Source organism: Meleagris gallopavo, chromosome 4, assembly GCF_905368555.1.
Source record: "Meleagris gallopavo chromosome 4, MGAL_WU_HG_1.1, whole genome shotgun sequence".
Taxonomy (NCBI): Eukaryota; Metazoa; Chordata; class Aves; order Galliformes; family Phasianidae; genus Meleagris; species Meleagris gallopavo.
Window position 1 is genome coordinate 30,718,039 of NC_139407.1, and position 12,187 is coordinate 30,730,225.

A 12,187-nucleotide genomic window follows, 5' to 3' on the forward strand; every position below is an offset into this window, starting at 1 on the left:
AGAAAATGATTTCCCTTCAATCGTCCTAGCATTTTTGAATAATTTAGCCTACATCATAATCTGCAGCCATGAAGTGGGTAACATTAATTTCATTCATTTTCCTCTTCAGTTCAGCAACATCCAGGAATCTGCAAAGAGTTGCTCGTGACGCAGGTAAAAAAATCCTAATAAATTGCCCTTATTTTCTTTGTTATACTGACTTAATGACTTTGATGCAATTTGATGAAAAGATTGACTTGAAAATAAACTGAATGAGGAAATCTTGAGGGGTAGGTAGAGCACTCCGGACAATTACGTAATAGAGTAAGTTTTGTGATGTGTCTCTTTGTACCGCAAAGTGAATTATATGATCAGATGTTGATCATTCACATTCTGTTACCTTCCAGCACTGAGCAAGCAGATGTGCAGATTTTTTTGAATGACAGTATGTCACTGAACTCCTCACCAATGTCAGCTAATGGTTTTCATGCAAATAGGTCAAAGATTTTAAAATCTAGATGTCCGTCTCGGCTGAAAGGAAAGCCCAGCTAAAAATCTACTGTGTTGTTTTTCCCCATGTTATTAAATTTTATGGCTTAGTCAAACAAGAATTTCCATAGGCAGACATAGAAAATTTTTCACTAATGTTTTTAACTTTAGATTGAAACATGAAAATACACAAATTTAACAAAACTGAGTTTTCAGGAACTGGCTAAAAATGCCAGTGAACAACAGCAAAATTACAATTTTTAGCACTGAAATCCTTATTATCAAATCAGGTCTACTGATGATTCTTCATTTTTGGAAACATTTTCCTTTAGTTCAGGTAAAGGAATTCTTCCTCGTACTTTTTAAGTGCTCCTGAATGGCATTTCTAGAACAAATGACTGTCCTATTGTAGTAGCTCATTTATTACTGTGGCCATCTGCCTCAGTTTCTTTTTGGAAAGCCTTCTTACTATGAGCAAGGTATAACCACAGCATATATTTATTACCATCAGGACCCAATGAAAGGTCTCACCTATTTTCCTTTTTAGATTAGCACAGATGGTATGCCTTAAGTGAAACAAGAGTATGAATCTGCCCAGTTAATAATTTTCTGTTTGAAGAAAGAAAAATCTATTAATGCTTACTCTAATCCAATTGATGCTGCATTCCTTTATTTGTAGAGTATGCATGACCATGTTTTGGTTATGCAAAGCATATTTGCTAACCCTTAAGTTGCAGCAGCCATTTTGAATATTTGATTTATGAATATAATTACAGAAGCGGATATTGTATTAAAACCCCCAAAATTATACACTTGCATGACTCTCGAGAGTCTGCAGGTATCTGCAGATAAATGATCATCTGAGACAGCAAAGAATTTGAGATGGCCTGAAGAAACCTTTAGATTGACATTCCTTGAAAAGTTGTACAGCTTACATGGGACACTGTATCCAAACATGGGAACTTCACTAGTGCTCAGCATTAATTTGGTCTGTTCCAAAATAATGATTTTACTCCCTTAAACGCAAGAGCTGTGTTCATGCTGCACGCTTGTGAAAACCTGGCCTGAAGTGGACAGAATGTATTCTTTAAAGGGGGTCATGCTTGTAACAGTAAGCATCACTGCTTATTGGTTTTGTTTTGTTTTTCCCTAGAGCACAAGAGTGAAATTGCCCATCGCTACAATGATTTGAAGGAAGAGACATTTAAGGCAGTGTAAGTGAATGCTCAGCTTACATCTTTTGATTGCTTTCCATCTCTATTAATATTGGACATAGATAAAAAAGGGAAACTAAAACACACTGAATGTCTTTTCATACAAAGCCTACAGATGTTTTATGACCTGCAAAAGTCATGATGACTTTCTTGTTCTCTGGGAACACCATCCCATGCAAACCTTATTAGGAAACTTGCGTTCCTCATGTGAAAAGAAAATAGGTGTGAATAAGACAGTTTTGGTAACCTCTGGATGGAGAGAAAATGTTCTGGACTATTATATTACAAAAACAAAAACAAAAAACAGCAACAACAAAAAAACCTCAAACCCAAAACTTCTGGCAGGTATTCTGAAACAATTCAATCATTTTCTTCTGGAACAGATTTTGGGAATGGCAAAATAGGTACGTTCTGGCAAAAAGTTATGAATGGCAAACTAGTTCTTTCAGGAACATAACCATTTTTAAAAGAAGACATCCTGCAGATCATCACTTGTACCAATGGCAAAAAGAGCAGTACAAATATACTGGCACAAAATCATCAGAAAATAAAAATCACAGTTTTTTCCTTGATGATACTAATCTATTATTCAAAACATTCATTACTGGGAGTAAAGGTCAAAAACATTTTTCAGAAAGGAAATGAGAAGACCAAGAATACAAGATCCATTACTATGATCTTCTTGCTTCTCTGTTTAAGTATATATGCAAATTGTTTGAAGAAATAATTTTGTTATTTATGTTTCTTATCTCCATATTGCAAAATGTGCTTTCTGTTTCAGTGCCATGATCACATTTGCCCAGTATCTCCAGAGGTGTTCTTATGATGGACTGTCTAAGCTTGTGAAGGATGTTGTTGATCTGGCACAAAAATGTGTGGCCAATGAAGATGCTCCTGAATGCTCAAAATCACTGGTAGGCAGTGAATCCTTTGGTACTGTGTTTCACCTCGTTCTATGCAGCTACCTCATCCTCACTCTGATACATATACTTTATCCTTTTGGGTGTTCCTGTTGTCATCAGCCAATGCCAATCAGATTTTTGTTCTGAAGAAAAGAACTTGTTTTTCCTGGGTTATGAAGTTCTGTCCTTCAGAAATGCCACAATAATCAGTGGAGCAATACTTTGGAGCCCCAAAAGCAGACTTCAATACATTAAGTTTAGCATTGTCCACAAATAAATGTTATTTATTTGCTGACTGCAAAACATGTGATGCTAAGAATTATAGCAACCAAAGCATGTGGGTTTTCACATGAGGTATCTTGAAAAGATATCTGTGATAATTTAACATACTCTGGTAAAACTTTTTGAAAAAAACTGCTAAGATCAGGTATCAAAAGATGTCTACAAGTATATAAGATCCCTAAATACCTAGCAGGTTCAGCCAGGTCCTTAAGAAAGTTAGGTGCTAGTGCTCTTCCCAGCTCCTATGTTCAAAGCAAACATCATGACTACATTAATTCTCCCTAAAGGCTTCCCAAGGTTATTGTCAAGTAGAACATCAAACCCTGCTTCAATTAATCTGAATTCATTAGTCAGATTACAAGAAAAAATAGACAACTGTCTTGCATGCACTATTTAATTATAACTAAAATAAATATATTTTCAGTAAACCATTCTAATAAACCATTCTAACTGTTTTTATACTAGACTACATAAAACAAAACTTTGTGAAATTGTATTGAAAGAAATGGATTATTCTGGTTTACGGTCTAAAAATTTTCTGGTAAAAACTTACTTTTTTTATCTGGGCTTTCTCTTACAGATAGATAGAAAGATCCTTACATTTTCTACATAATGTCTTTCTAGCAATAATTCTGACTCTCGTCATCTCCTTTATAGCCTTCCATTATCCTTGATGAAATCTGCCAAGTGGAAAAGCTCCGTGACTCATATGGCGCAATGGCTGACTGCTGTAGCAAAGCTGATCCTGAAAGAAATGAGTGTTTCCTGTCATTTAAAGTTTCCCAACCAGACTTCATTCAGCCATACCAAAGACCAGCTTCTGATGTGATATGCAAGGAATACCAGGACAACAGAGTGTCATTACTGGGACAGTAAGAAAAACGCTGATGTTGCGTTGTTTAAGTGTTTAGCTAAGGGATCTCCAGGGTCTAGTGAGCGTGTGGGCATGAAAAAGTTGTAAACATGCAATTGAATATCTACCTTCACAAAACAGCTGCTCAGTCATAAAATATCTGAAGTTCTGATCACACTTTTTTCAGTCTATGCTGGAGCAGGTTTTTCCATTCAAAATGGGCTTTAAGGGATCACATTTTATAAATCCTTGAGGATATTTTGCAAAAAATAAATTAAAAAAAAAACTTTCAGTTTTTCCAATATTAATGTAACAATTTACTTGCTCCAGTTTCCCACTACCTCTTTTCTAACTGGAAAGGGTATGAAGAAAGATAAGAGTAAAGAGAATAAAGATTAGCAATGAAATCCTGGGAAAATGGCCACATACTAATTTTTCATGCTCAAAATTAAAATTCTCAAATATTTGACAATGCATTTAAAACAAGCATATGTACATCAAAGAAAGTGGCTGAAGATACAAGGAGTTCATAATTCCATCACTGTTATGGAGTCCTACTTTGGAAATGCTGAGACTTATAGAAGCCATTAAAGATTCAAATCCATTTGCTGTTGCCACTGAAATACATAACTTATGTTTTCCTTTTTCTTATAGTTTCATCTATTCTGTTGCAAGAAGAAACCCCTACATGTATGCCCCTACAATCCTTAGTTTCGCTGCTGATTATGAACATGCACTTCAAAGCTGTTGCCAAGAGAGTGATGTTGGTGCTTGCCTGGATGCCAAGGTAGGTCATATTTTTCACTGTGTGTGAAAGCAAAGTAGCTGCTACATAAAGGTGAACTGTAGACAGAAGTTGTGCTAACCAAAGAGGCGCTAGAGAAAAACAGATCTCTCTCAACATGCAATTTCTACTCTCAACAGAAAGTTGTAGGAGAGATTCCTCCCCTATTCCTTGCACAAGCAATTGAAAGAGTGAGAAATGGGTGGAATGTTCCTGCTTATGCAAATTTTTGTATGAAGTACTTGTAGAGAAGGATTAATCATACGTTAACCCTATGATTATGATCAGATTACTTCTATATAGCTTTGCTTTTTAGAGAGCTGTAGACAAGATTTCATATTTACCATGAGTCAAATTTTCCCTTTGTCTGTCTCAAAACTCCACCTCAGTGACTTCCACATGATGTATAGCAGGGTGCGGGGTGGAACTAGGTGACCTTAAAGGTCCCTTCCAACTCAAACCATTCTATGATTCTATGATTATTTGAATTGCACTGTGTCTTAAGACATAGTATATATGTCTATTAAGCTAGATGCTGGACTGTAAAGTAGTTAGAGTTGCCAAAAGAATCCCCTGTTTGCTTGGCTTTCTATAGGAGCTAAGTGGACAAGAATCTTTTGTGTTTCTGAAGTGGAATTTTTAGATTTGCCTTTTTCTCATTCCATTAAATGTCAGCCTAATGTGACACTGTGCCTCCTGTTACTACAGGAAACTGCCATGAGAGAAAAAGCCAAGAAAATAAGTGTGAAGCAGCAATATTCTTGTGGAATCCTCAAGAAGTTTGGAGACAGAGTTTTCCAAGCAGAGTAAGTTCCAGTGTTTTACAAAAAGAAGGCTTGTTGACTTAAATCTGCAACAACTCACAAGGAAAATACCAGCATATTTATTTTGCTTCTATATACTGACTTTGAAAATTGTAGTCATGGTACTTTCTTGCGTACTTTGGCCGAGAACTGTTGAGGTTAGGAAGTCAGTCTTTCCAGTCTACACCTACAGTGATTTCTTTTTCAATTTTTAGATATAAAATCTAGTTCAGATAAGATTTCTGCATAAAGAGTTGATGCAGAGTAGAACCTGTGAATGGTGAGCAATAGCAAAAAAAAAAAGGTCAGCCACACAAATTACAAAGAAATGAAATCGTCCCTAGAATCAATACAAGAGATGTGGAGTTATCTGAGAGAATATCACTCAGAACCAGAGATTCTAGTGTGTTTAATCTTTTTTTTGCCAAAGTTACAATCCGTTCTGATGTCTGCAGCTTTTAGCAATAGGCACATAAGTAAATAACAAACTAAGCTGAGAGCAGTCAAATTTGACAGAATCACAATTCTTGGCTAAAGCACATTTTTAAGATTAAGAAAGACTTTTGCAGTTAAAAAATGAATTACCTGCTTTACCACAGAGAACTTCTTTAACTCTATGGACAACATACTAAAATCTGATATGTAAAATGTTTATAATTATCTAAAGGGAGGTGGGAAGCAAACTGATGAGGCCAGGCTCTTCTCAGTGGTGTGTAGTAAAACTTGAACATAGGAGGTTCCACATCAATAACATGGAGAAGAACCTCCATACAATAAAGGCACAGAGCACAGGAACAGATTGCCCAGAGGTTGTGAAATCTCCTTCTAAGGAGATATTCAAGACCCAACTGGATGCCTACCTGTTTGACCTATTATAGAGTACCTGCTTTAGCAGGGAGGTTGGATTCAATCACCTCTTGAGGTCCCTTCCAACTTCTGCAATTCTGTGATAAAATTTTCTAGAACTACCTGACGTAGCCAAGTTTTATTTAAAAGTTCAACTGATTATAAGTCTCCGCTTAGTAATATAGAGATGTTTTACAGCCATTCAAAATAGACAGGAAACAGTAGAGAGACAGCTTACATAGACAGCTCAGATCAGAAGTACAAATTACAAAGCCTTGTTTTCTAGACAGTTGAATCTAGGTGAGAACACTGCTGATCTACAGTATTATATCATTTGTGACTTGCAACTTCCTGTTCAATGTGGAGCTTTGAGTCAAGTGTATTCTTCTATTCTATCTAGAAAACTTGTTCGCCTAAGCCAAAAATACCCCAAGGCTCCATTCTCAGAGGTTGCTAAACTTGTACGTGAGAGTAAGGATGTCCACAAAGAGTGCTGTGAAGGGGACATGGTGGAGTGCATGGATGACATGGTAAGCGAAATATTCTTCAGAAAGTGCTTACGTACATGAAAAACAGTAGGAAGAAAATTTCATCAGCTATTCAGAGTCCAAGCAGCTTGTATTCAACACTGCCAAAAGGTTCCTCAGCCACTAGAAAACAGTTCAGATGGCTATTAATGGAAATAGATTCTTCTAAGTCTAGCTCTTTATGATCACGAGGACAAGGACTGGTTGCAGACACAGTAGCATAGGTATTTGGTTAAAATCAAAACATTTACTATGGGACTTGTTTGATGACATTTACTCCGATTCCACTGTAAACAGAGCAAAAGAAATCAGAGGCAAAAAGGCCAGAAATTCTTTGCAGCTCTGATGTGTATACTGCCATTAATCCAGCTTTCCTTTATTGCCAATAAATCCTGCAGGACAACTCAATCAGGAGGATTTGCAAAACTGCAGTAGTAATGTTACCTAAATATTGCCAGCCCAGCTGGAAATTAGACATACTTCTTAAACCTATAAACAGTTTGTGTCCTGGGCTGGCTTCATGAAATCCTAGAGCTTTTAATGTTTTGTTTTCTGTCAGAGCTGGCCATGTGACAGGATTGAAGAGATCAGTCAGTCACCCTTCTGACAATCTCAGTGGCTTTCACTGCCTTTCCAGAGCTTGTCTTCTCAAAGGTTCTAAAATCAGAGAGGGAACCTTATTCTCCCTCATGCCTGAGAACAACATGTTCTACATACACAGGAAATATCAGTCCCTCCAATTATTTCTTTTCCTATGGAGACAGCATTTGTTTAGGAAACTGCTCAGTAAATAAGTAACCTGAATGAAAAGGAGGAGTCTGAAAGAGAGAAGAGTTGAATTAATCTGTCTTTAAATTATTATTTCATAGCTTGCCTGAGGCTATGTTTTAATTTTACAGGCAGAGATCATTAACAATATGTGCTCTAAACAAGATGTTTTCTCAAGTAAAATCAAAGGCTGCTGTGAGAAGCCTATTATGGAACGAAGCCAGTGTATTATGGAGGCAGAATTTGATGAGAAACCTGCAGATCTTCCCTCATTAGTTGAAAAATACATACAAGATAAGGAAGTGTGTAAAAGTTTTGAAGCAGGCCATGATGCGTTCATGTCAGAGTAAGTAGTCCCAACTTTACACATGCTTGTGTCTGAACACTCTTCTAAATTATCTGTTCTCATTTCTGGACCTTTTGCACCACAATGGGGAAAAAAAAAACAAAAAAAACAAAACCCTGTCCTCTTGGGTGTTTCAAGCGTGCATGAAGAAAAGAGGTTACAATTACCATATGGAAATCCAATGGGACAGATGTAATTTCAGTCCTAGTTTCTCATTCATGCTTTGTGACTGTTCCTCTTCAGCATTGCACTACTTATCAAAGCTGAATTGATCACTGCTTTTCCTTTATTCAGAGTTTCTGTTCAGGTCCACATGCATTATCTGCTTAACAAGTATTCTGTCCTAGGGAAGCTACTCTATTCCTCTTACATTTGTCCTGGTTGCAGTCAACAGAGTGGTCCAAAAAATTCTATGAAAAGGAAGTGTTCACCTTACACGATCTCATCTGAGGAATTGCCATTGTTTATTACTATGTTGTACTTGTGGAAAGCAGCATGATATTCAGGAGCTCTAATGCTGTCAGCTCATGTGTCTTTCAGATTTGTTTATGAATACTCACGAAGACACCCTGAGTTCTCCACGCAGCTGATTCTGAGAATTGCCAAAGGATATGAATCACTCCTGGAAAAGTGCTGCAAAACTGATAACCCTGCTGAGTGCTACGCAAATGCTGTAGGTGCAGTGTTTTGTCTGCATGTAATTAAAAAGCTTGCATGATACCTATCATGAAGCAATTTAATAAAAGAGCAGACAGAAAGCATTTTGAGAGACTGATTTCCAGGAGAAGTTAGTATTCTGATGGGACACAAAGTGGTCCAGATCCAATGACAACATTATAAAGTGATTTCAGCTTACAGAGGAACTCTATTGGTCACCCTCAAAACTTCAGACTAGTTTCACTCAATTTCCTGATGCCTCTGACTCTCAAAAGTGGTACTTCTTGTCCTAAGTAAGTTAATTAATAGCTAGTTGGCCAAATTAATCTGTTCTGTTAATACTGAGTAGCTAGTCACTGATTATGATAGAAACTTGCATGGCCAGCTCATATAGAAAATCCTAAGTTTTGGACTCCTGACCTTGAATTTAATCATCTACAAATCACAGCAGAAGTTGATTCACAGGCAGCTTTGGCCCAGCTACAGAAAGAGGATGTTCCCTCTCACAGCTGATTACCCTATATTTTAGAAATAGCCACCTGATTTTAAGAATAAAGATGACAAATCCCTAACGGAGGAGATCAGACAAATATTCTCTAAGAAGCAAATCCAATGGACAATTAAATTTCAAAAATCTTCCTGCCATTTTAATTACATTTCTGTTAGAACTGAATTCTCCTATGTGAATCAAGCCCCCTTACTCCAGAGGAACTCAAAACAAATAGCTGGCCTTGCAAAATGGGTATTTTAGAACTAGTAAGTTTTAGAAGGGTCCAAAAACTCTATCTGTACAATTGTTACCAGGATGTTCTCTACTGTTACTGATAAACTTATACTTGTTTACAGCAAGATCAACTGAACCAACATATCAAAGAAACGCAGGATGTTGTGAAGACAAACTGTGATCTTCTCAGTGCCCATGGCGAGCCAGACTTCCTCAAGTCGTAAGTACTTTCTGATAAGCACTTCTTCCATGTAAACTATTATTGTTCTGGCTGCATTGGGAGTATGTATTCAGACTTTTCAGGTCTAGTTCAGTAGAGCATTCTTCAGATGTGAATGAATAGCCATTTTGTTGTGCTTTTTCAGCATCCTGATCCGCTACACGAAGAAAATGCCTCAAGTATCCACTGAAACCTTGCTTGAAATTGGAAAGAAAATGACAGCTATTGGTACTAAGTGCTGCCAGCTTTCTGAAGATAGACGCATGGCTTGTTCTGAGGGTTATGTGAGTACACTTGTTTATTTTCCTTATTTTTCACTGAGATTTCTTCTATTCTCAAAACCATTGAATTCTGATGAGGTAGTAAGCTGACACTGAATTTTCATAGCCCCGAAGCTAATTATCTACATAACAGAATTGAAAACTCACTCACTTTTAACAAAGTTAACCTAAATAGCTCCCTCAGATTGGAAGATTTGAAAATTTTAGCTGAACTTGGAAAGCAAAATTCAGTTGATTGGGTCCATAGGAACTCATGTTTGGAAAAGCTGAAGAGTCTCTTAAAAGAAAACTGTGCTTAACAGTTGTAACCAAATGGCCGGACTACAGATTAAGAAGTTCCAGACTCAAGAAACACACATTTCATTTCAAACTTTAAGATTATGCCATTTCTGAGCATGAGTTTAGTTTGGAGAGCTTCCACTTCTAGGCATCCTGTTTTGACACAAACAAACATCACACATTTCTTCTGTTATTATAGAAGGCTTAACATGTTTGCACTTCTTTCCTTTTCTTTTCAGCTGAGCATTGTGATTCATGATATGTGCAGGAGACAGGAGACCACACCTATAAATGACAACGTTTCACACTGCTGCAGTGACTCCTATGCTCACAGGAGACCATGTTTCACTGCCATGGGAGTAGATACCAAATATGTTCCTCCACCATTTAATCCCGATATGTTCAGCTTTGATGAAAAATTGTGCAGCGCTCCTGCTGAAGAACGAGAAGTAGGCCAGATGAAGTAAGCTAAAGGAAATACCTTGTAGAAGATATTTGAAGGAGTAACATGTTAGCAGGGGCAGAAGTATGCTGCAAAAACCCTCACTTTTTGCCTAACTGGGACTTCACTGGTGGTAAAGAAAACCAGATGAAACTGTGTGTTTGTACTGACTGTGTCAGTGTATAACATCATGTAGTTGAGAAGAGGTAAAATAAGGTATTTTCTATGAAGTTAGGGTCTTAGATGACCAGTTTTGTGTAAGTCCATTACCAGTGCAAGTCTTAAGATGTACTTAGTTAAGGCAGTATACAGATCATTCCAGTAAGTTTGTTCCCATCTGTATTTGGAAAAAAAAAAAAACAACAAAAAAAAACAGCAGATGGTGGTGGTAGACAGAGTTTGGAGACAAAAAACAGGCACAAGCTACCCTAGGCATGACAAAAAGCCCCTTAAATGAGATATACCTGCATGGAAAATGACATTTTTTAAACTGGAGAAAAAAAAAAAACAAATGATAACAGATAGCATTAATTGTGTATTGTGGTTTTGTTTTCAGATTGCTTATCAACCTCATTAAACGCAAGCCCCAGATGACGGAAGAACAAATAAAGACAATTGCTGATGGTTTCACTGCCATGGTTGACAAGTGCTGCAAGCAGACAGACATCAATACATGCTTTGGAGAAGAGGTATTTCCTATGTCCTTTTAAAAAATAAAAATTAAAAAAGTATACAGGGATCTGAAAACTCAGTAGGAAACCATCCAGGGATTCTGCAGTCTACAGTGGTTGGTTGTCTGTATGCATTCACAATTTGCCTGCAGAATTTAGAATACATCTTAACAGTACAGATAATGGTTCAAGGACTATAACCTGTGACAATTTCATTTGGAAATGTTGTTTGGAAGTAATTTAGTCCAATCCTCCACTTAAAGCAGAGCAAACTTCTGGATTAGATAAGGTTGTTGAGAGACTTCTTTGAAAGAGCATATTACCTACAAGCCACAGTTGAAAATTATGTTTGTGTAGAATTTAAACCATATCTCTAGCATATGTAAACTGCCTTTTGTGCAACAGACACTGATGGAACACTAATGATTGCCAGTGAAGACTGCATCTGGGTCAGTTATAGAGATATCTAGAAAAAACAGACAGTGGTAGGGGGAATCCAGCTGATTATGTTCTATGAACAATCACTCCATTTTTTTCTGCTACGTGAACCACAAACACAGACGTTCATTCACTGTTTACTCTTCCCTACAGTAACCACAGGAGAAGCCTATCTGTAGCCATATTGCTGATTAAGCTCAAAGCATTTGCAGGAAGTATAAAAGTCAGTTTCCAAAGAGCAATCTTTGTCATTGGAAGCATTAACAGATCTGTACTACTGGTATCTTAAACTACTTATTGAACCAATTATTTTTCACCTGTAACCAAAGTATTGCATAAGCAGATTAGACTTTGAAAGAAACTACTTTGTAATTCACTCTAAAAGAGTATTTCCTACCTTCGCAAGATTGAAAAATATCCATCATACAAGAGTGCACAGCTTCTGAGGTTAGAAAATATTAGAATTATCTTTTGAGCCATAGCTCAGACTTGGGTTGAAATTCATAGAAGTTTCCACTCAAATGCTACCAATGATGCTGCCTTCGTTTCTCTTTCACAACTGTTGGTCCTCCTTTTTCTAGGGTGCCAACCTAATAGTCCAGAGCAGAGCCACATTAGGAATCGGTGTTTAAGACATGGTAGGTAACAGTATCTATCTCTTTCTCCTCATCCTTTTTCACCT

At 37.0% G+C, this 12,187-nt stretch overlaps 1 protein-coding gene across 1 annotated transcript in view; it reads left to right on the forward strand.

The window, feature by feature from the left end:
• Window positions 1-12,187, forward strand: part of ALB (albumin) — a 12,561-nt gene continuing 374 nt past the window's right edge. Inside the window, exons 1-14 of the mRNA XM_010709648.4 lie at window positions 1-153; window positions 1,622-1,682; window positions 2,464-2,596; window positions 3,524-3,738; window positions 4,374-4,506; window positions 5,212-5,309; window positions 6,553-6,682; window positions 7,579-7,793; window positions 8,334-8,466; window positions 9,297-9,394; window positions 9,540-9,678; window positions 10,194-10,417; window positions 10,953-11,085; window positions 12,087-12,143. Of these exons, the coding sequence (XP_010707950.2) occupies window positions 69-153; window positions 1,622-1,682; window positions 2,464-2,596; window positions 3,524-3,738; window positions 4,374-4,506; window positions 5,212-5,309; window positions 6,553-6,682; window positions 7,579-7,793; window positions 8,334-8,466; window positions 9,297-9,394; window positions 9,540-9,678; window positions 10,194-10,417; window positions 10,953-11,085; window positions 12,087-12,137 (1,848 nt within the window). The 5' untranslated portion in view covers window positions 1-68 and the 3' untranslated portion in view covers window positions 12,138-12,143. The remainder of the gene's footprint in view (window positions 154-1,621; window positions 1,683-2,463; window positions 2,597-3,523; window positions 3,739-4,373; window positions 4,507-5,211; window positions 5,310-6,552; window positions 6,683-7,578; window positions 7,794-8,333; window positions 8,467-9,296; window positions 9,395-9,539; window positions 9,679-10,193; window positions 10,418-10,952; window positions 11,086-12,086; window positions 12,144-12,187) is intronic.